The 22,967-nt window shown below is 38.9% G+C and overlaps 1 protein-coding gene across 9 annotated transcripts in view; it reads left to right on the forward strand.

Annotated features, from left to right (window-relative positions):
• The window catches only part of EPB41L4A (erythrocyte membrane protein band 4.1 like 4A), a 140,040-nt gene that overhangs the window by 109,342 nt on the left and 7,731 nt on the right, over positions 1 to 22,967 (forward strand). For 4 of the 9 annotated variants that reach the window (XM_017812648.1, XM_017812649.1, XM_017812652.1 and 1 more), the window contains 5 exons: positions 4,620 to 4,703; positions 6,262 to 6,375; positions 8,590 to 8,637; positions 12,144 to 12,221; positions 17,337 to 17,456. In XM_017812648.1, coding sequence (XP_017668137.1) covers positions 4,620 to 4,703; positions 6,262 to 6,375; positions 8,590 to 8,637; positions 12,144 to 12,221; positions 17,337 to 17,456 — 444 coding nt within the window. The remainder of the gene's footprint in view (positions 1 to 4,619; positions 4,704 to 6,261; positions 6,376 to 8,589; positions 8,638 to 12,143; positions 12,222 to 17,336; positions 17,457 to 22,967) is intronic. The other 5 variants (XM_017812650.1, XM_017812653.1, XM_017812651.1 and 2 more) reach the window with 4 other exon arrangements.

Here is a 22,967-nt window from a genome sequence, read left to right on the forward strand (position 1 = left end):
TCCGGGTTTAAATAGGAAAAAAACTGTTAATGACCCAAAGAGCACTGGTCAGGATAGTCCTACTAGTCCCTCGCCTGAGAGCTGTGGGCTGGCTGTCAGAGCCCTCAGGGCAGGGGTCTTCTGTCACTGAACTAGGCAAGCTGTGCTTGGGCTGTGTGGGCAGGGAGGAGCTTAGCACGGGCACTCCTCCAGCACTGCTGTTAATCTGGCAGTTGATTAGCCATTACACTGTTCAATTCCTACAAAACTCATGAGCGTTTCTTCCTGATCCATAGAAGTAGTGATTTGCCAGGGCTCCTCTGAATTTGTGTGGTCTGCTGTGTCTAATTATTAGAGCTGAAGTGCACATCTCTAATTATTAGGCATATTTGAAAGCAAGAGGTAAGGCTCAGTTCCAGAAAGGAGTTTATATACCCATCATTAATTTTAGGTGGAATTTGTTTGCCTGAGTCAGAAAAAGAGTGATCTGACAAAAGAATGAGTCAAAAACTCAACACCTCACTTTTTTATTTAGTTACCTAAATGTCTGTCTCTGCATGCTCAGTAACCCTGAGAGTTCTTTTTTTGCTTTGTTTTTGTTTGTTTGTGGTTTTTTTGGTGGTTTTGTTTGTTTGGTTGGTTGGTTGGTTTTTTTGTTTCTTTGGTTTTTTTAACTGTAACTCTGAACTTGTCTCTGCAATGAAGGTATGGGCTTCACAGGCTAGGTATCTGAACTGACGTCTGAAGAAGGGTCTAAAATATTTACCACAAAATACTTAGTAAATAGTGTTTTCTATTGCCTAATATTTAGAACAGTTGACCTCCAGAAGAAGAGCTGTGCTGATTTAAAGGTAAACCGGCAGGGGAAATAAACCCAACTCAAAAGAGAGATTATAAGTCACAATAACAATTTAATAAAATAATACAATAAGTACGATTATACAGACAAACAATTGGTTTTAACCCACAAAACCCAAATGTATAACCCAGTACCCTGGGGCATGAACAGAGTGGTGTCTGTTGGGCCCCCTGAGTCCAAAGTAAAAGGAGAGGGGAAAACCTGTTGGTGAGAGTGCTGTTGCAGTCTGGTCAAGAGTGGGGATTGCAGTCCGTTTGAGAGTGACGGTTGCAGTCTGGTTGAGAGCGGTGGTCTGCAGTCTTCCTCTGGATCCCACAAGTGGTTAAAAAAGTTACAAGACTCCAAGATTATATATCCTCCAGTTCAGGCAGGAATGCCCAGTACTTCCCTCAGGGCAGGGAGTTCCACAAAGGGTGTGAGGACAGAAGCACCCTCCTGTCTCGCAGGCCTCTTAACACCCAGTTTATAGCCTGAGGAGTCAGGCTGCTCTGGGAAGATGGTGTAAATGGTCTATTGATAACAGTTTCTGGGAAATGGCATGGAAGGCTATAGAATACACAGTTTTGGGTTACACCCATCCAGTGATGAACTGGTTCCAGCTGTTCTAGCTAGGACAAGAGCTGAGTTTAATTTCTTCCTCATTTTGAGGGAAATTGAATCCAATATTCTTTGAAAATAATGATTATAAGTTAAAAGAAAGTTTATGATTTTCATGCTGAAGGGAGGCCACTGAGCAGAAAACAATACAGAGGTATCTAAATAAAGGGAGGGCATAAAGAGGAGAGAGCCAGTCTCTTTCCAGTGGTGCCCAGTGACAGAGCTAGAGGTGATGGGCACAAACTGAAACACAGGAGGTTCTCTATGAATATCAAAAAACACTTTTTTCCTTATGAAGATGACTAAGTACTGGCACAGGCTGCCCAGAGGTGTGGTGGAATCTCCGTTCTTGGAGAAAATTCAACAGCTGTCTGGGAATAGTCCTGGACAATTGAATCTGTGTGGCCCTGCTGGAGCAGGCAGTCGGACCAGATTATATCCAGAGGATCCTGACAGTCCCACCATTCTGTTGTTCTGGGAGAGCGAAAGATACAGAGCAAGAGGTGCCATTATTCCGCAGTGCAGAGATGACCATATTGGGAGTCATGGGAGCCCTTCACTACAGCTTGTGCTCCGAATGCTATGTATGAATTTTTACCAATGAACTGTTAAAAAGAAATGGGTAGGCAGGCTATAGAGGATGAAACAAAATAAGGGGCTCTCAACATGGCAGCTTTAAGGTTTCTGGGTTTAGTTTCTTACCTTAACAGTCTAAAAGCAATTCATAGGCAAATTCTGAGTCATGGTTTTTAACAGTGTTAGTCACTTTCACCAAAAAAAGTGTTGGAAGATGTTTTTCTTTTAGAATTTGATTTGTTTTTCCCTGTGTCTCTGCCTGACCATGTAAAAAACCTTTCAGGTCTGCCAGGCTTAGTATATGTGACAGCCAGCACACAAAATTTGTAAAGCAAATTTGGTAGTTTGCTCCATCCTGTGTAATTCTTGCATTAATTGTCAGTCATGTTTGCAAAGCCTTTTTAATCAGCTCTCACAAGCTGACTTTTCATAGTTTAACTGTATCTCATTCACTGTTGAGATACGTTGTTGATTGCACATGCATAAATTGTATAAATTCAAAGTAAACCATAAAAAAGCCCCAACAACAGTAATCTCACGTGAAATTCAGATCCTGACCTTTTCAGATACTTTGAGTGAACTCAGTATCTTTTGCAATTGCATCCCTGGAGATACTACTAGTATCTGAAGAGCTGCCATGCTCTAGCTGTCTATCTGTAAAGAGTGTGTCTGCTCCAAACGAATAATGGCCTAGGAATTTAATGCAGTAAATTCACCTCCCAGGTAATTTCTCTGTCTCTTTTTTAAGATTTGAAAACAGCGTTCACATTTCTTTGAGTTCAATATCAGTATTGTTCAGTAGTTCATGGTGTGCAAAATCAATTGCTTTTTGCAATACAGGACTGAGACATATTTGCCTGAGTTATTTGCTTTGTCTGTAGTAAGCACATATTTCTGAGCCTGGGAATAGATTGTATGCACCTATGAGTCAATGATTAGTGGATGCAGTATTAAGAAAATGATTTACCTGATAAGGTGTAATTTAATTTCTTTTCCTGCTGACTCACTGTAGCTTCACATTTTGTTCACTATGTGAGAATTAAATGATTAACTCAGTGACCCGTAGTAACCAAAGGCTAAGGTTAAAAGTGGATTAGTGAGTTAAGTAGTCATGATTCCTTCATAAAGCTGAGTCTGTCACCTCCTGCTCTGGGCAAAGAACTCCAGCTTATATCTTCCTCTCAGTAAGCAACTGTAAATCTTTTATTTTTTCCGCTTGAGTTGCACTTTGTAATGATATGATGTATTAATGGTTGTACTGGGCTGCTGTTGGTAATAATTCCTGAAGACTTTAGTGAAAATCAATGCATCAAGTGAACTGCTTGTTCTTGTAGAGAGGTGGTGATACAGGAAAACCATACCTGGCCATTGGCAAGGACATGGGTGCAAAAGCATGCTTCAGCTAAAAGCCATTCTCCAACATTTGAAGTGGCAGTCCATCTGGGAGCATTAATGGTTAGAAGCTGTAAAACTGGACACTGTGAGAATTATGGGAGTACAGGAAGAATTGGAGTATCCTGCTGGTTTTGCCCCCATCTCCCATAATAATGAGAGACCGGTTACAAAGACTGATAAATCTCTCAAGCTGGTGACTACCTTGACTGTCCTGGTACATCACCTTTCAGCAGTCAGTGAAGTCAGCCCTTTCACATTGTTAGTTAAAATAAAAGAAAACATAAGGCTTTACTGGGCAGGGAATGAGAAGAATATGCCACTCAGTGAAACTATGAGCCTGTGGTCTGTCATTCTTTGAATAGTTACTACCCCATGCCTTTGTTGCTCCAATCGTAAAGCAGGTACTGTAGACCTGGAAAAATGGTAGAGAAATATGAATAAGGATAATCAGAGGTATGTGATGACTCCTATACTGTGAGAGATGAAATAGTCTGTGATTCTTTCACTTGGAAAAGAGATTAGATAGTTTTTAAAAATGTATATTAAAGAAATATGGTGTTCAATTTGTGATTACAGAATCATCATTCATAGGGCTGCTTTTTTTTTTTTTCTATAATCACAGAAACAGTGAGCAACATAGGGTGGAAATTTTGAGCCAGGTGGAAGTTTTGAAATAAAATTAAATAATTGTTTATGCCACAGTTAAATATTGGAGCATACTTCTACCAGGCACTATTTATGCCAAAAATTAAAAAAATGTTCAAGAGGGTGTTTAAGTAAATCCATGGAAGAAAGTTTCATCAACAGCTATGTGAAATAAAAAGCAGATAAAGCCTCTGATTCAGTAATCTGTTAACTGCATATTGTGGAAGACTGTGAGAGCATATCATGTGTTTGCCTTATTGTTAGACTGCTTGCCTAAATGTCTGTTCTTGTTTATTCTGAGACAACACTGACTGTTTTTCTGACTCAGTGCCACTATAATTATAAACTCGTAGAGCTGATTTTTTTCCTCCCTTATGATCTCTCTTTCTAGGAGATATTTTTCAACATAGCACCTGTTTGCCCTCTTTCACACAGCAGACAAATAACTAAATGCCAGGGTGGGTCTGTGTAATGCCTTTAAAATTAGTTTTAAGAGGTCAGTGTGAGAGAAAATGTGATTGTATGTTGTGGGTTTAAAATATATATATATATATACACTTTTATTTAGCTTTAAAAAGATGAAAAATGAAAACAGTCCAGAAACCCAAAGAAGTAAATCAAGTGCTCCATGGGAGGAAAATGGTCCACAGAGGTAAGGCAGGGCATGATGTCTTGGATATTGTACCATGGTAAATATGCCACAGCTGTAGGCTGAAGGATATTAATATAATATATTAGTGTGTTATTGGGGTCATCATAAATCTGTATTGCATGTAAGTAGATAGGTTCTGTCATGGATATATAAGCAATTAAAAATGAGGAAAGTATGTGTAGGAGGAGGTGATCACTGAATGAAAATCGTCAGCGGCTTTCCACAGAGGTGTCTTTTGGGGCACCATGATGATTTACCCTTTGTGCTCCTTCTGTAAACATCAGTAGTTTTCAGAGTAAGGACAAAGCGGTGTGTAAATACTCTTTTGATAGGATAGACCTTTTTTTTTGTTGTTTTGTTATTTTTAAAGAAGAAGTGGTGTCATCTTGTCACATTTTGGCTCCAGTGCTTAAATTGCGGTCAGGACAGCAGGAAATTTGATTCTGCAGGAGTTAAAGAATGATAGGATTGAGTTTTAGCATGTCCATGCATTCTAAAGGACTATGCAGTTTTAGACACATAAGCAGACTCTATGTTGCACAGGGGCTTTGACAGCTTCTAGTAATAATTCTCATTGAGATGAACTGTGGGAACTTTTCACCTGTGCAGAGCAGTGCTGTAATCAGCTGTCTGCAGAATTAGGTGAAGAAGAATGTATGCGATTTGGATGGGCAGAGGCTGTAAGGAAAGCAAAAAAAATACATTAGTTGGAATTTTGTGGGAATTATCATCTTTTTGCCACACAGTTGTGAAAAGGACTAAGTGGTGTTAGATACAGATATGTGGTTGAGTTTAACATACTTCCTCCAAAAAGTGGCAGAATGTCAGTAGACCACCTTGGTGACAGGTGACATGACATATACTCCATCCCAGGCTCAGTTACACTCTTGGAAAAGGCCCTTACACTTCTGTAGGAAGGTATCACAGGGTGATCTATTTGTGCAGTTGATAGTCTATGTGTAATTTGTAACTACCCAACATATTGGCTCCCACTTAGGCTAAAGCACATAACCTGGGCTTGAAGCACCTCCACACCCTTTGCAGAGGTTTGTGTGGATGAATTGCAGAGAGACAGAACTAAAATTATTTCATGTTCCTAAGCATCAGCTCTGTTATGAAGATATACGTCATGAAAGGAACATGGGAAGTTTTCATACATAGAAAACATAAAGAACAGAGGTGCAGAAAATATAAAGAATAGAGATGCATTTGAATACCTAGCTCTGGGTTGGGTAAGTCATACTAAAGCAAAGAAATTTTATTATGCTAAAAGAATATGGATACACTTGGATCTACATTTTGTAAGCTTAGATCTGTTGGCTTGGCAATGCTAAGAGGTCTCTCTCCTACATTTACAAGAGAAACATATTTACTGCTAGACAGCAGTGCCATCTGTATTTACATAGCACACACACACACACACTCAAAAGCAGGTATAGCTGAATATGTACACATGTGGGTGTGAGCCTTCTTGTTTTTGTAAGCTGGGTCTCAGTTAACTGGCCTATTTGTCCTGGAAATTTTAAAGCTGACTGTTTGCTCTTCTTTTTAACCTTAGTGGACTGTATAATTCCCCCAATGACCGCAACAAATCACCAAAGTTTCCTTACTCTCACCGAAGGAACCCATCAGGTGGCAGCGAGAATGAGTCTGGGCAACCAGTGCGGAGGAGGTAAGAGCCTGGGATTAGTTACTGTCAGCTTCTCACTGTAGAAACTTGAGGTCCTGTGTGTCTGTGTTCAGCTCTTGGAGGCACAGCTGAGTCCTGGGAAAAGGGGTATTCAAGGGGCCAGTCAAATAAAAGAACCTGAGTGAGGTTGTTTGCTTGTGTGCTGTTCTGAGTATTCAGAAAATGGTGTTAAAAATATGAGAAATTTCATTATTGGCATGTACAAGATCCTTTTAGTTGCTGCAGCTGTTCTTGCTTGGTGAACAAAAGGACTTATGGATGTCCCTTGCTTGACAATGAGCTTCCAACAAAGGGCAGTGTTTTAAGTACGTTGTTTTGCTTTAACTGGCACAAGGATTAAATGAATGAGCCATAAGACTGTCTTCAGCAGTCCCATGTGTTACTTTACATTAGAGAGAAAGCCAACAAAAATACCACTGTGTAATACTTAGTGTGTTTTCAATTGGTAATGCAAATTACAGGGACAGTTCTGAAGTGATGCAGTATTTAGAGACTGTGTGTTACCTGGGATGATTTGTCCTGCTGAGAAGCCGCTTTCATTGCTGAGGCACCCTGCCTGCTGCTGTGATCCGTTGTGAAGTATAAGCAAGCATAGATATTGTGCCACATTCCTTACAGTCTTCTAAGACTGCCTTATGAGCAGCACCTGAGAGTTACATCTCCTCAGAAATGATTACCTAGCTTTTAAAGCCAACATTTGCAAAGGGGTCTCTGACAACACAGCTATATTGATTAGGAAATCTAGTTTCATATGGGGCTTTTATGCTGGTCAAGTTTCTGAACTACTCCAGACCTTTTTGTATGCCATTAGTTGTCTGAAACAGGAGGGAAGAAACTCATTCACGATGTATACTTACTGATCTCAGGTACATCAGTGTAGTTCTGTCTAAGGCAATAGAGTCGATTTATCCTGTTGGACAGAGCCCTCATAGGTATTGATAGCAATGTCTTTCCCAAATGGATTTTGTTGTGGTTTCACCCCAGCCAGCAACCAAACTCCATGCAGCCCCTCGCTCACACCACCACCAGTATGACTGGGGAGAGAGCTGGAAGGGTAAACAAGGAATTAATTCACTGCTTGCCATGGGCAGGCAGGTGCTCAGCCATCTCCAGGAGAGCAGGACCCCATCACATGTAAAGGTTACTTGGGAAGAGAAACACCATCACTTCAAATGTCCTTGCCCCCATATTATATACTGAGCATGATGCCATATGGTCTGGAATGTCGCTTTGGTCTGTTGGGGTCACCTGTCCCAGCTGTGTCTCCTCCCAACCTCCCATACACCTCCCGCCCCCTTGCCAGCGTGGCAGTATGAAAAACAGAAAAGGCCTTGGCTCTGTGTAAGCCCTGCTCAGCAATAACAAAAATACCTCTGTATTATCAACTCCGTGTTCAGCACAAATCCAAAATATAGCCCCATACCAGCCACTGGGAAGAAAACTAACTCAACCCCAGTCAAGTGCAGCAGGTTGTCTGATGCATTGCTACCTTAGTTGTCAGAAGTACTTGTTTGGCTTTGTAAAAACAAAAGACTAGAGATATGCAGTGCAAAACTGTCTCATGCCAAGAAAAAAAAAAGTGTGCACTATGCAACAGGAATTTTTTTGAGATGCAAAGTCTTTATCATATGGGATTTGTATTTGGCTGATCTAGTCAGTGGACAGGCAGTCATGCCAATAGCGAGTTTTCTCTTGGACAAAATGTTTTTAAAAGTCTTATCTCATATATGAGACTGTGAAGACTGACAATAGTAGGTAGATTCTAACTTAATTATGTCTTCCTGAATCGTGGTTTTATCCATGCACTTTCCTTTTCCAACTGTTTAATAACAATAGCTGTGTTGTTTGTGCACTTTTTACTGGAGTTAAGAGGAAAACATCAGACTTGCTATGTTGGAAACATTAGAAAACTCTAAAGGCTAGTATTATGCTATGCTTATCCTTGCAAGTCAGGGGTTTGCAGTGAGAGATCCATTGGGACTATGCCTTCGCAACTTATTGTTGAGGCATCCTGAAAAATTCAAAAAAGCACATGCCCTATTTTCTGTGCTGAAAAACAAACAAAAAAAAAACAATAAAAAAAAAAGGAAACAAAAAACTTGGTAAAATTTTGGGTTTTTTTTAAAGATGGGTGATTTTGTGTATTTTTTTTAAGTAACTCAATGGTCTTTCATTAAAACTTCCTTAATGCTGCAGGAAAAATCAAAACAGTGGTGAAGATTCAGACTTAAAGCAAAGGAGACGGTAAATATATGATCTATAGCAGCTGTGAAATTATAGTTAAGGTACTGATAATATTTTAGTTGACTGCACGCCCTCCTTTCCTTCCTTCTCCCCCATCTTCTTAATTGTTTAAGAGGTTTGTTGTGTTATGCCCATTTCATTTTTTTTTCCTATCCTACTTTTGCTAAAAAGCTCGGTGGCATAGCCTCCTCAAAGCTCAGTCTTGCAAGCTACCTTTGCACATTGCTGCTACACTATGATACAAGCAGTTTGTGAAGGTTTACTAAAGGCTTGTCTGCAACTCGAAAGTCAATTCCAGAAGTTTTAGCTTTCAGATTTTACAACTGCAGATTTGTTTTTAATTTTTCAGCCTCTCTATCCTTTTTTAATTTATCTGATTTGAAAGCAAGTATGCTATAATTTGAGATGAATTGTCCTACAAAAGGCAGGTGCAAAGGCATATGTAACTCCTCACTGTCTTCTCATGGTTTTGCACATTTTTTTCTGACGTTTTTATTTTCTTTTTTCCCCTCCCCTGTTCAGTCTTGACTGATTGTCACATTCCAGACAAAATGATGGTGTGAATTCAGGTGTGGCCTTCAACAGCTTCAGTTTTTGACAGATTTTTGCCATATCAGCCTGTCATGACTGTTCTATGCTTCTCCTTGCTCCTGTGCTCCTACTCACACTGCCAGAATAAGGAGACAGTGGAGTGCATTTCAATGTCAGGGACTGCTGAAACTTGTGAAGGAGGGGAGGCACTTGCAGGATGTGATTCACTGCTGAAGCACGGGAAAGGAACTCTGGCAGAGATACAAACATCTCGGGGACAATCACAGGAAGTCAGAGAAAGTGCTTACATAATTTGTATTTATTGTATCAGATAAGAGATTATTTTTTTGAAGAAGTTTACCATTACAAGCTGCTAGTGGCAGTCCTGTGACAGATGTCCAGCACATAAAACTGAGAAGATTTAGTTAAGCACCTCAGTTGAAAAACCCCAGTGCTCAGACGGGACCTCTTCCCAAAGGCTGTTCTTGCTGTATTACAATACAAATGCACAGGTTTGTTATTGTATATTGCAACAGACCTTCTCCACTTCCTCAGAATTTGGCTACTATACTCTCATTGTAGTCAGAAATAGACTGCACCAGAATGTGAGCTTTCTCTGCCAGCTGTTTCTTTGAAATACCAAATCCTGCAACACACCTCAACCCCCCAAGCCCTCTCCTAGACTGTATTTGCTGTGTCTCTTGCCAAACTGGCTATGCCTTCCTTCCTGCTCCTTATATCAGACCATAAAGGTATACTACCTACAAAATATTAAATATATTTCATGACCAAAAAAAAGGGAATAAAGGATGGAAGGTACTTTGTAATTGTCAGAGATCAGGATGATCTCGTGTTCTTGCACTTTGTTTAGGAAAGCACCTTTGTTTCTGTTTTTGGTATTTTGTTCAGTAAAAGCTGGTGTTTAATATTCAGTGAAAGATAATATTCTGACCGCAACCGTGAGCAGCTGCCACTCAGCTGACAGCTCAGCAGCCCTTCTGTCTCCTCACAAGTGCTTCCTGACAGGGAACACAAGGTAGTTTGATATGTAGTATCCAAAAGGTGGATCAGATTTCCATTCCTGAAAAGCTAGAGAAAGGGATTATCTTGAATTTGATCAAATAGTTTGTTTTATCTTGCACTTTGCATGCCATGCTGTGATTTTTGATGCTTTGGTACATTATAGGATAAATTGCTTAAATCACAGTAAAAAAATACTTGTGGAAGAAAAGAATCATGCTAATGACCCAGAGGTGTGAAAGAACACTGTTGCTTGAATGACTTATTAATGTTGAAATTAGTGGAATATTTATTAAATATCCAATAAGATTGGGGTGGAGAAAAGTATACTTTTTTTGCAATTCTAAGGCGTTTATTGCTCTTAACTCTTTTATTGTGCTGGAGTGAATCTTTTCAGCACCACCTTTTAATCTTCTTTCTTCCTTTGGGGTTACAATTTTCTATAGTTACACACATCTTTTTTTATCCCCACTTTAAGCTTCACTCAGAAACGTGCATATTTTACCTGGGAACCTAGCTATCCTGACCCTCTTGGTGCCTTTAGATTGTGAGCATGAAATTTGGGAATTAGGAGAGGTTTCTGCTTCTCCTCTGGGGAAATGTCAGTTTCCCAAGCTTATTCCCTTCAGACAAGCTGAGTGGAATTGATTTTCCTAGGCTTTAGTTGTCCTATTATTCTAAGACATTCTGTAGTTTGACTAATCTGTCTTCTTATGAAAGTGGCTTACCAAAGAGCAAAAGCAAAGCCAGGAACAGACATTCTGTTTTCCATTGCATGGACCAGCACCAATTCTAACTTCTGATATTCTAAATCCTTCTAGACTGGCTCATGTTAATATCAGTCAAGTTTTCGCATTAATTAACTGGGCTGTTAGTATAGCAGAGAAACATGTTTTTCTTTGGAGGTACTCACAGAATCAAAGAATTGTTTAGGTTGGAAAAGATCTCTAAGATCATCAAATCTGACCATTTAGAGATCATCATCACACTAAAGAACAAATGGTCCGAACCAGGTTTTGGTGAGAGTACCAGTTTTTAGGACCTAGCCCAGTGGAACAATAACAGCGTCCTGGTTTCTAGGACAAAAGCCGACAGCTGGTCTGTCTGCTCCAAAATGCAATCAAGGATTTAAGGGTCTCAGATAGTAGTTCCCAAGCCTTTCTCTCTACCGAGAGCAGTTTGCCTGTAGGTAGTTCAGCCTTTTCCACCAGTCTTTTTCAGTAATAATTAGAACCATAAAAGTCAGCGTACCCTTTGAAGCTCTGCAGTCAGAGGTAATACAGAAGTAACTGTTTTATTTTGTTTTCCTCACATGGTGCACCATTTTTGTAGCTGTGTATCAGGTCATCCCAAAGCTGGGCTGGTACACACCAGTCTGTGTGTGCACTTCAGCCCTCTGTGTTTATAAAGATAGTGGTGTTTTGTCCATACTGCCTGACACTTGAAAAATGTGAACTTTAACTAGAGGCCAGATGGAAGTTGAGGTGGTGAATAAAAAAAGACAGATCTGTGAGCTTTCTGTTTTGCTGGCAAAACCAGAATTGCTGTATCATTTCTGTTGGGCTATATCACAATATGCAAGAAGAAAAGAGCCAGTTTAAAGATAAAACATTTCACACATCAAAGAAACATACTGCTGTGGCATATTCACAAAGAATGCTGAGAGATAAAATAAAAAAAATTAAAAAAAAAACAAAACAGTGAAATAATTGAAAACGAAATAGCACGCATCTGACACTACACGTTGGGTGCACTACTTTTGAAGCAGTTGTTCACAATTAATTAATGAGAAGCAGATAATATGACTTGCAGGCGTAGACAAGCCCTCTTGAGTCTTTTAATTCTAATTTTCCTTGTAATGTTGTTGCAGTGTTGCTCTTTCCCTGTTTAGCGCTGCAATAATTTTTATGTTTGTAGATAATTTCATCCTGAGATGTTTCTTTTCTCTTCTCCAGATCTCGATCTCGCTGTAACACCAGCAGTGGCAGTGAATCAGAAAATTCCAACAGGGAACATCGGAAGAAGAGAAACAGGTGACCTTTATATACTTTAGACATGGGGACATGAAGCACAAACAAATGGAGATGGACTTTTCTCAGATAAACCTAGAAAGATGGAATCTAACATGTTTTATATGCATAGAGTCCTCCTGAGGCAGCTTAAGGTCTTTTTCTGAATAAGAAGAACAATAATTGCCAAAATACAGGTATCATAGATGTATGCAATAAATGCCTGCCCTCCTGGAAAGAACTTGGAAAGAACTCAGTAATGAACTACAAAATCAAATATGAGGCACATTTACAAAAGACTTGCAATATAAATGCAAATAAAGCAGATAATATCTTGATAATGATATTTTCGGCATATACTTCAATATATATTCAAGTAAATTCAAGTGCAGATTTACAGAAAAAAAGCTTTTGAGGAGAAGTAAAAATCGGTTTAATGGATCTGAAACTCAAGTTGTTTTTAAATGCATGCATTTAATTGTATAATTATTTTATTTTCCAAAATGTGAAGTGTGGGCCTTAACCCAAAATGTGTACAGTGTCAACTTTTAACAGGATAGTAGTTCATATCAAGTGATGCTAACAAGTCCTGTTTTATATATGCTATTTTTTTTTTTGCTGATATGAAAAAGATGGCAAAACAAGTGATTTCCTTTAAGTTCCCTTTAAAGCTGTATCATTCATGTTGCACTGGAGATAACATCATTGGAGAGTTATTTATGAAAATATATTTTTAAAAAGCACATAGAATTTCTTCATATTGCATAAACACAGTCTAAAGTTGGACAAAAGAAGAATTGTTTGTTAAAGGCAAATTTTCTGTGAAGCTGCCTGCATGAGCTGCCATCATTTCTTCTTGTCTTACATGCAGTACTGTGAGTAATAAATGATTTTCAGATCTTTGGAAGCTCTTAGTAATAATGTTATGCTGGATAGTGCTGCAGGAAAAAAATCATTGTGATATTCAAAGGGGCTGGTATAAAGCATATCTGAGACATAAGATTTCAGTTTACTTAAATTAGAACACAGTCTTGTAAGATATTTGGCTAACAATAACCTAGTGCGCATGGAAGATTTGTTTTCCAGCTGAAGTTTGAATGAAATGCTGAGTGTAGTTTCAGTGATCAGTGTTAAATGGTATTTTATATTCCTTTCTCTTAGAACACTCTTGCCAGGTTTTAAGAACTTCTTGCAATATAAAGACTGAATTGTGAGAAGGGTTAGGTACTGCTAATCATTTTTTGAAGAATAAAAGGACCTTTACCAACCCTTCCTCACTTCATGGAAAAACAGTTAAAATTAAAAAGAAAAAAAATCAATTTATGTGGATTGTTTCTAAGTTTTTCACATTTTCAGAAATTAAGATACAGTAAAAATGTTAATGTTGCAGCATCTCTTCTTCTTAGGTGATGACTTAATATCAGACTATATAAAAATATGACCAGCTAAAAAGTCGTTATCAGTGTTAAATTAAACAAATACTAAATGAACTGGAAATCTGAGACTTGTGCCTTGTAATGGTGCAGGAAATCAAACAGTCCTAATGAATTCCTGCATTTTGTTAGCAGCTACAGCAGGAATATAACAAGCTGAAAGGACAGAGGCACTGAGTAGCTTTCCTGTTGGCAGAGGTGAGCCAGCCCTAACAGGGTGAAATGGGACACTATAATGAGCCTTGCAACTGCTGGTAATCAAGTTTTACCTGTCACATAGATAATTTATTTCCCAGTTCAATAATCAGGTCCCTGGCTCAAGCAGGAATAAAATTGTTTTGTTTTATTGGAATGCAATGAGTGAGTACTCATCTTAACCAAAGGAATCTGCTTCTGATCACAGAAGAATAGAATATATTGTTCACATGATAAGAGATCACTGTGAACTATTTGTCAGAAGAAAACACATTATCAGAAAAAAACAGAAATGTAAGCGAGAACTTCTGAAGGTACAACACTGGAAAAATGTTAGGGGGAAACTCTTTACTTGATGTCAATCAGTCTTTTGGCTTTCTTAACCTCATCTCCACATGCTCAGACAATGTTTCTGTTCCTCAGTTCTTGTTCTGTTCTTCAGTTCCTCCTACATTACCTGCTCCTGCTTTTGCCCTCTGTGGGTTTTCTTTTTGTGTTTGAGTTTTGCCAGGAACTCCTTGTTCATCTATGCAGGCCTCCTGGCATTTTTGCCTGACTTCTGACTCACTGGGATAGGGCTGCTTTTGAGCTTGGAGGGGATGATCCTTGAAGATTAACCAGCTTTCTTGGACCCCTTTTACCTCTTTATGCTCTGGGCCTTGTCCAAGGAGATCTTCGTAGAGGCAGAGCCCCCTCTTCTTAAGTCCAGTGATGTGATCTTGCTTTTTGCCCTCCTCTCAGGGTCCTGAATTCCACCATCTCTTGGTCTCTGCAGCCAAGGCTGTCTTTGACCATCACAGACCCTATAAGCCCCTTGTTGTTGTACATTGTATCTGAAAAACAACTTTATGTTTAAATATTTTGAATGGCATCTCAAGAATCAAGTCTTCAGAATTGCTTAAGAGAATTTTTCGTTGCATAAATGTATCTTGCTACCATATCACCTGAAATGAGAAAAAACCCCATCTATAAGAGAACAGATGAGTGATAATAGTCATAGGACTTTCCATTTATCATCAAGTCTTCCTGCAAACAATGCCTAATTTGTTACTGTGATAGCTATTAATCTCAACTGGATTTATTTCACGTGCCAGGAACATGTGAAATATGTCACTGGGATAATATATTTCTATATAGGCATAAATCAATGTGTTCCCTTGTGGGATCAAATAGTGAAAAGAATGAAAGGAAAATTGTAATGGGCTTTGAGAATAAGGGCAACACTTTTTATTCGGAAGTATCTTTAAATATAAATTTAGTGTTTGAGTTAAATTTCTTTCAGGGTTTTTTTTTTCATTTCTATTGCTAAGAAGCTAAAAAAAGTTGCACCCAAATTATTAGAATTTGATAATTGTATCTGAATAATGTATTTTATGTAGAGATTGTGTCACCTTGGTCATCCTTTACCTTGTTAAATGTGAGCATAGTGCCTTTATTTGCATCAGCAAAAGGGATGTTTTGTTTCTTCATGTCTCCTCTATAGTAGGGTTCTGCTGTGGTACTTCAAGTGTGCTGACGCTGCTTGTTTTAATAGCTGCCATGTTACTTTATGTATTTGGATTTTCAATATTTTGCTCAAATTGAAGAGATGAAAACCAGTGACGAACACTGTTGTATGGTTCAACAAGTAGAAGAAAGGAGGCAAAATAGAAATATGAAGTACTTGGGGATAAATAAATGCATTGCTAAGGACTGTGCTTGCTATGCATCAGTAGATGTTGATCTACAGGATTAATGAATGAACCTGAGCAGAAATGATGTGGAACTTCCTCAGCAAGAGGTCATTACTGGGAAGTGTGGAAGTGTGGTTTCAAGCACAGAGGTGCAGGATCTCATGTATTCTGTGCTGGAGTATGGACCTCATGCTCTGCTGCGCTGTGTGGGTTTCTTGAGAAGAAGGAGTAGTTCTGGGTTGTTTTATGGCAAACATTCGAGTGTCTTCTGCAGAGCACAGCTGTCTACTTGACCTGTTAGGAGCTGGTGTTTGGGAGAGGTGGCAAACCCACCACCCACAGCAGGAGTTCTGGTCTGGCAGCTGCAAGTTTTCTTTTTGTGCAAGTGACTGCTGTATGTGGGAGGCAGTTGGTTGTGTTTATACCATGTGGAATGATTGCTGTCTCCACAAATTGGATTATGTGGGACAAAAATCACAGTTCATTACTTGTTGCTGTGCGAATTCCTCTACTAAATCCTTAGATAGAAGTTTATGTTAATACCTGTCACCAGATTACAGATTTTAAAAGATTTGCTTAGAAATTAAAACCTGAGGTTGCAGTCTTCTCCAGATGCTTTGTACCATTTGATAGACTTGTGGCTGTTTATAGTAGCTGGAGATCCAGCTCAAAATTTATTATGCATGTGAGAGATCTGATTAAAGGAAAAGCAGCAGCCTGTGTAGCCAGTTTAGCCTGACACAATTCAAAACTCAAAGAGAAAAGTACATCTGTAGTGAAGAGCAATAACATGCTTTGCATTTCCTATGTCTGCAGTGTAATCCCCTTATCTGTCGGGTTCTTTGTTTGTTTTACCTGTTAGTCTTTCCATTTTTTGTTAAGCTCCTCTGGTTTCTTCACTATGCGAGTTGTACCATCCTATCTGACAATCCACTTTCAGGTGATATTTTCCAGGGTTCTTTTGAAATCCCTTTAAATTCACTGCTGTGACCAAGCGTATCCATTTGTTCCACCTTAGAACTTCATCCCACCACTCATATGTGCAACTCCAAAACTGTGAGAAGCGTCTGTGGAACTTTGAATTGTAAACGCTGACAAGCTGGCTGTCCTGACTGATTGTGGCATTGTAGGACTACATCAAGCTAACCAATGTGCTGGGTTGATAGGATTTTGACATTTGGTTCAGTTTGCAATGCATTCCAATAATGAATTCGTGTATTTAAAAAAAAAAAAAGGAAAACAAATTAAAAATAAAAGGCATAGCATATTGTTTAGATGCCCACAAACAGGCTTCAGAGGGTGGTGCAGAAGGAGTGCCATGAGAGATCTGCATTCATCCTGGGCTTTGTTGCAGGTCAGGATGAAGGGACTGCCTCTTCTGAGTGGGAACTCACCAAGAGCATCAGGGGATTTTCTTTGGATCCTAGGAAGGTGTGCTGCAGCAAAGTATTTGAAAAAGTTGTAGTAGTAGAGCCTTATATCATGATGTAGGTCTTCCACTTGCTGTAGATGAGGTGGGCTGTAAAAAGGAAAAAAAATTCTAAATGTTTGGCTTGGGCTGGGAAGAAGGATTCAAGTTGTGAGCCTGTTCTTAAAGTAATGGATGATTTCTTTTTTGGCTTATGCTGTTTCTAAACAACAAATCCGTCAGTTTTCTTTTATACAGTTCTTACATTTTAACTTAATTTAGGAACATTAATTAAAATTTAGCAAGACGAAAAGTTAAAGTATTGCATTGCTGGAGCTGGATTTTTTTGGGGCAAAAAAGTAATCCCAATTGCTTCTCAGAGCATCCTGCATCAGAGACCTCAGACTAACTCCTGGTACTTGCTTTGCAGATTACGGCAAGAGAATGATATGGTTGACTCAGCTCCTCAGTGGGAAGCTGTGCTGCGGCGACAGAAGGGGAAAACCCAGGCAGATCCAAACTACCGACGATCTAGGCACAGATCTCGATCGTATGTAACCTTTGGACCCTTTGGTGTGAAAATTAAGGCTGCTGTAGCATGTTAAAAAGCAGGAGGTGTGTTTCCAGCGTGGTGGTGGCCCTCAGCTGCTGAGGAATGGAGATTTTTATGTGACTCTGCTCTCACATTAGCAGATTTGTCTTTGTGGTCAAACTGCCTTTGTTTAGTGATTTGAATCAGGGCACAAATATTGCAGGAAGGGCTTTGTAACAGAGGAACTCTCTCCATCACCTTGAAAGAAGTCCTGGATGGTGTTGTGGCTCACTGAGCATTGGTTCTGTAATGAAGACAGTGATTCCCCGCTTCTAGGCAGCAAGTCTGTGAAAGCATTCAGATTTTATGTGGTAGCTGCAAACATTTGCGTGAAATACATGCACACTTGTTTAATCATATAAATCTGCAATGGTCCAGATGAGAGCATCTGCTGATGTTGCCTTGTCAAATTACTGTTAACAAGCAGCAGTCAGTGATACATTGCGTCCTGATGTCAGGATTTCCACAATGGAGCTGTACTGCTAGACAGTGCCGTTTCTGCCAACAGCCAGTTTAAGATGGTGAAGTTACCAGCTTTTAAAATTAATTTTCCAAAACTAATGAAAATGTTGGTTTCTTTAATTCACATTTTTCTTCTAATGGCATGGATTTGGTGTGTAAACACTGTGTGTTTGTGTCCAGCCTAATCTGCCATCCCGGCAGATTAGGAAGCAGCACCAACTCCAGCGTGTCTGACGACAGGGCAGGCAGGGCAGGGCAAGTCAGGGCCAGTGATGTTGAAGAGTTTGGGGAGAGCAGCTATGAGGCACTGGAAGATGGAGGCAAGAGAGAGCAGTCTTTGTATCCCCATTCTCACTGACTCCTAACATGGATATTTTGCCAGTCCTGATGCTGATGGTGTAATGTGTGACCTCTGTAACACATCCCTTGGGTACTTCTCAATGACAGCTTTTCTTAAATTTACCTTTCATGTTAAGACTTAACAAGAAACACTGTATAATTTCATTCATACCAATTGAAACTGTTATCTTCACTGAAGTTTCCGGTATTAAAATCCAGTTGAGTTCTGTTTTCAGTTGCCTGTGTTGTTAAAACTCATTTCTGTCTCCAGTTCTGCAGCGTGGAGTTTTAATTCTTGATGAGAAATAGAATTTGCTATTGCAATTCCAAATATAGGAATTTCTATTTTAACAGGGTTTGTACAGACTTGTTCACTTTCAGCTGCACAAAAGTCATGTGTTATTAGGTGTAATTGTACAATGATACATTACTAAAAATCAGGAATATTAAAGCTCACTTGTATGGAATCCACAAAATGCAGTTGATTAAATTTGATTTCCATTTCTTTTATTGTTTACAGAAGGTGCTGTAAACTAGGTGCTATTACTCAGTTAATAATTGTTTGATTAAATTTATAGTCAACTTTTTTCCCCACAGGCCAAGTAAATGTCATTGTTGGATAGCATGGGTTCCCTCTTGTGGTTAACTTGACTTACGAAATGGCTTTTATTTCCCAGTGACAGTCTGAGTTATATTTAAACTACTATTAGCAAAAAACATAAATGTGAAGTATCTTAACAATCAAATGTCCTAGAGGAAGCAAAGAAATAAGAAAATCCTGGAGATTTTGGATGGTTTCTCATTTCTTTTCATTATTGTTTTAATGTTTCCTGTGTTCCTCTTTTTTATCTCAACTTCCAGTTAAAAACAAAAACAAAAACAAAAACAAAAAACCAAACAAACTCTCCTTGAAATAAGCCCAAATCTCCTAAGTATGGCAGAGATCCTTCACATATGCGAGTAGGAACTAAAAAAAGTGAGATGGGAATTCCTTTCAAAGTTTTTGAAAAAAGGTTAGTAAAAGGCATTTAACTGTTAACCTGTAGTAGGTTATAAGAGAATTTATTTGATTTAGTTTGGCTCAACTCTTTGTTTACATGACTGGATACAGGTTAGAGAAAAAGGAAATATGATTCTGTAGGGTATAGTTGTTTTGGTTTTAAATGCTGTCATATCATCATTTTAATGTGCATATTTCAAAATTGATACAAAACCTTCATTTTAGCAGTACAGATAAGTCTTTCACAGTAGGTTCATTATTGCACCCAGCTTGACTAGAAGTTTGCTCTGGAAGTGTGAAGTAGTGGCTGAAATATTTGTTACTGTATCTGGCACAGTGCATTTCATTTGTTTGATAATGAGTAATATTAGTCAGTGGTGGTGGTGGTGCAATGGTGTCTCCTTGGTCTCTAGAATAAAAATATTTGACAAGAATTTGACCTTTCTTTCTCCTAAAGGAATCAGCAAATGGAGAGAGCTCCCACTTCTAGTTCCACAGGGTTTACTTTCAAGAGTTCATGTAAAACATCTGTGTAGCCAAAGGGCTTTTTCTAATTAAGAAGAATGACCATAAAATTCCATGGCTATTTAAATTTACCATTGGTGACTCAAACTGAAATATTAATAGGGGTGCAGATGCAGACACAAAAAATAATGTAGACCTTATTATTGTGAAGAGCTGTTCCAGCTTGTGCAAACAAAATAAAAAAATAAACAAAAAAACCTCCATGACATTCATCCTTTACTGAGAATTCCTGTTAGATTTCTTGTGCATTAGAGAAACTGATTAGCATACAAATTGTCCAGAAGGTATTGATTCAGATACTGAGACAGGACAATCTGAGTTCCATATATCACAACTGTGATTCTAAAACAATTCACAGTAAAAAGATGAAAACAATGTGAAAGGGGGGTTGTGATCTGGCTTTAAAGAATTAACAAAAGGATTGCTTTGTTTTGGGCTCTTAAGAACCACACAAACATTAATTTCCTTTGTAGTATATTTCATCTTACATTTCACCTTTCTTTTTGTAAGCTTTCCATCATTCCCTTTCATAAGAGCCTTTGGAAAGCAAATGCTTTAATTAAGTTAGTTTTTCTGTATCATATTTCCTTATATTCTTTGGTATAGAGTTAACCTGAATAAGTACTGTAAGATTATGCTAGTATGGTAACACTTCTTAAACAGATGGGAAAATAACTAATTACAGGATGCAAAATATAAAAGCAGTTTTCTCTGGTGAGTCACTGTATTTAGCTTTTTTTTTATGGGATGCCATTTGCTAAACTGGTATTATAGAGCAAAGTCTTTCTTATTAGTGTAGTTGTAGGGATGGACAAAGGGAAGGTGGCAGAGATCACAGAGTAAAGTGCTTGGAACTGGTCACAGAAAGCAGCAGGCACAGGTCCTAGAAAATGAAGAAATTAAGATGACTTTTTATTTCATCACTCTCCACGATGCCTGAGAAATTAATATTTTTTACTGTAGGTGAAGCTTCACATGGTATTTGGTGATACTTGTATGTAACAGTTCGTTTGGATACATGTCCGGAATAAAGACAAGTGCCAAAAATATTTAAACACACAAAATATCTTTTATTACAGTGAGAATAAAAATAATAGTGATAAACTTAGCAAGAGGAATTAAAAACTAAAAAAGGATACAAAATAACTACCTTATTGGGTGGCATTAAAACAAATACTACGAACAGCATTTAATACAGTATTAATTAGTGAAAAGGAATACCAAAAAAGGGTCTTAACACAATATTATGGATAACACGATATTGGTTAGTAAAAGGGGAACTAAAGGAAAAATACTATGAACATAAAAGGGGAATTAAAGGGACACTAAAGGGATATTAAAAAGTTTGTTCTCTCAGTTGCTTCCTATCAATAAACTGTGCTTACCCACACAGACAGGCCAGGGCTGTCAGGATCTGCAGCAGCTGGTCAGTAACCATGCTTAGCGGGCGTCCCCGCGGAGCAACACAGTCTCGGTGGTAGGATGAGTATTGCTCGGCTCAGCAGTCCCAACACCCCATTTTTATCAGTCCCACATTACACTACGTAGGGCCAGTACACAGTATAAGGTGATGCCTGAGTGGCAGCCAAACACCGCCTAATCATTACCTCATGGCAACAGTCTGCACATGCCCTACTTGTAGGGCAAGGGGCGAACAACCCCTGCCCACATAATCTTCCTCCCATCATCATCTTTCTCACCCCTATGTATGACCTCTACCATTGTGTTTCAAGGGTAGATGTATCTATCTTGCAATATGTAGCAAAACCAAGGAAGAACTCAGCTCTGATAATAGGGGATATCAAGCTGACTTGCTAAAAAGCACAATGGACCTTACAATTAGCTTGTGCCATGAAGTTACATTGTACCGTACTCTAGCTGGTTTCACATCCTAATATGATTCCGTTCTCACACCTCTATGCTCCATTGATCATCTAATTCAAAAGTACCCCCCTTACATTGCTGAACTGCTGTATTTCCATGAATAAGTAAAAGCCATGAGCTGATCAAATAGGTCAGTGGTGTGGACAATACTCTGCTTCATGTGGATCCTGGGTTTGGGATTGACCTTAAGGCCTGCTTCCTCAGGCAAACTAGGGCTTGTAAGCATTACAAAGCCTCCCTGGAGAAGCTGGCATTTTCAGGGAGTTTTCTCATCCCCCACTGCCAGATTATTCAGCCTCAGAAGAGGATGCCTATCTTCCCAGCCCCAGGGTGAATGCAGGGTTTGCAGCTGCTATTTTGTGAGCAAGAGGTTGCATGGAAGGAGAAATCAGTTTGAAACTGAGGGGTGAAAAAGGCTGTTAAATGGCCACTGCAGGGCAAAACACTGCATCAGGGAGTTAAAAAGTGTGGACAGATGTAAGAAGCCAAAGTAAATGAAAAACTGGAGAAGGAGAGGTAGAAGTGAAAATTGCAGGAAACTAAACAGCCCCTTGTGGCTGTGGCTGTTGCCATCATGAGGACCTGAGGAGCTGGAAAGGACAGCAGTCCTTCAAGGACCGGGGCGAATGTGTCATGCTGCCTGGAAAGCCATCACTGCCTTGGAGCTTGATAAGGTTATGGATTAGTTAATTTTAGTCCTACTAGGGAAACACAAATGCTAGGTTGTTTTTCATCCTTCATTCTCTCTGTGGTATTTATAAACCAGTGAACTAATATCTCCCAGTACTTCTGCACCTGTAAAATCTAAAAAAATATCCCCAAACATTACCATCTCTAAATACTCTGCCTTTACATCAACTGTAAAATGTTTACTGCAGTGTAGATGTCTCTGAACATTATTCCTAGGCTGAAGTCAGGCAAAAAGCTGAATATAGTAATGGTGAAATAGGAAAACGTTGATACAGAGAAGTTTAGAATTATTTCTGATACAGCTCTGTCACTGGTTGAGGGAGAACCAATTTAGTAGATGCTAAAATGCAGAATTCTGCTGTTCTCCTTGATCTTCATCTAAATTTGGATTATATCATTCCAAAAGCATCTTTGAATATGATTGGCCCTTTTGTTTAAGGAAAAGAAAGCAGGCTGTATCACCTGATAATGTAAGACTTAACCTGTGAGAAACTGGGAGCATTTATACGTGCTGAATGTGTCTAAAAGTTGCATCTCACATCTTAGATGGTGTGGAACCACGTGGCTGT

The sequence above is a fragment of the Lepidothrix coronata genome, unplaced genomic scaffold (genome assembly GCF_001604755.1).
Source record: "Lepidothrix coronata isolate B3197 unplaced genomic scaffold, Lepidothrix_coronata-1.0 Scaffold37, whole genome shotgun sequence".
Taxonomy (NCBI): Eukaryota; Metazoa; Chordata; class Aves; order Passeriformes; family Pipridae; genus Lepidothrix; species Lepidothrix coronata.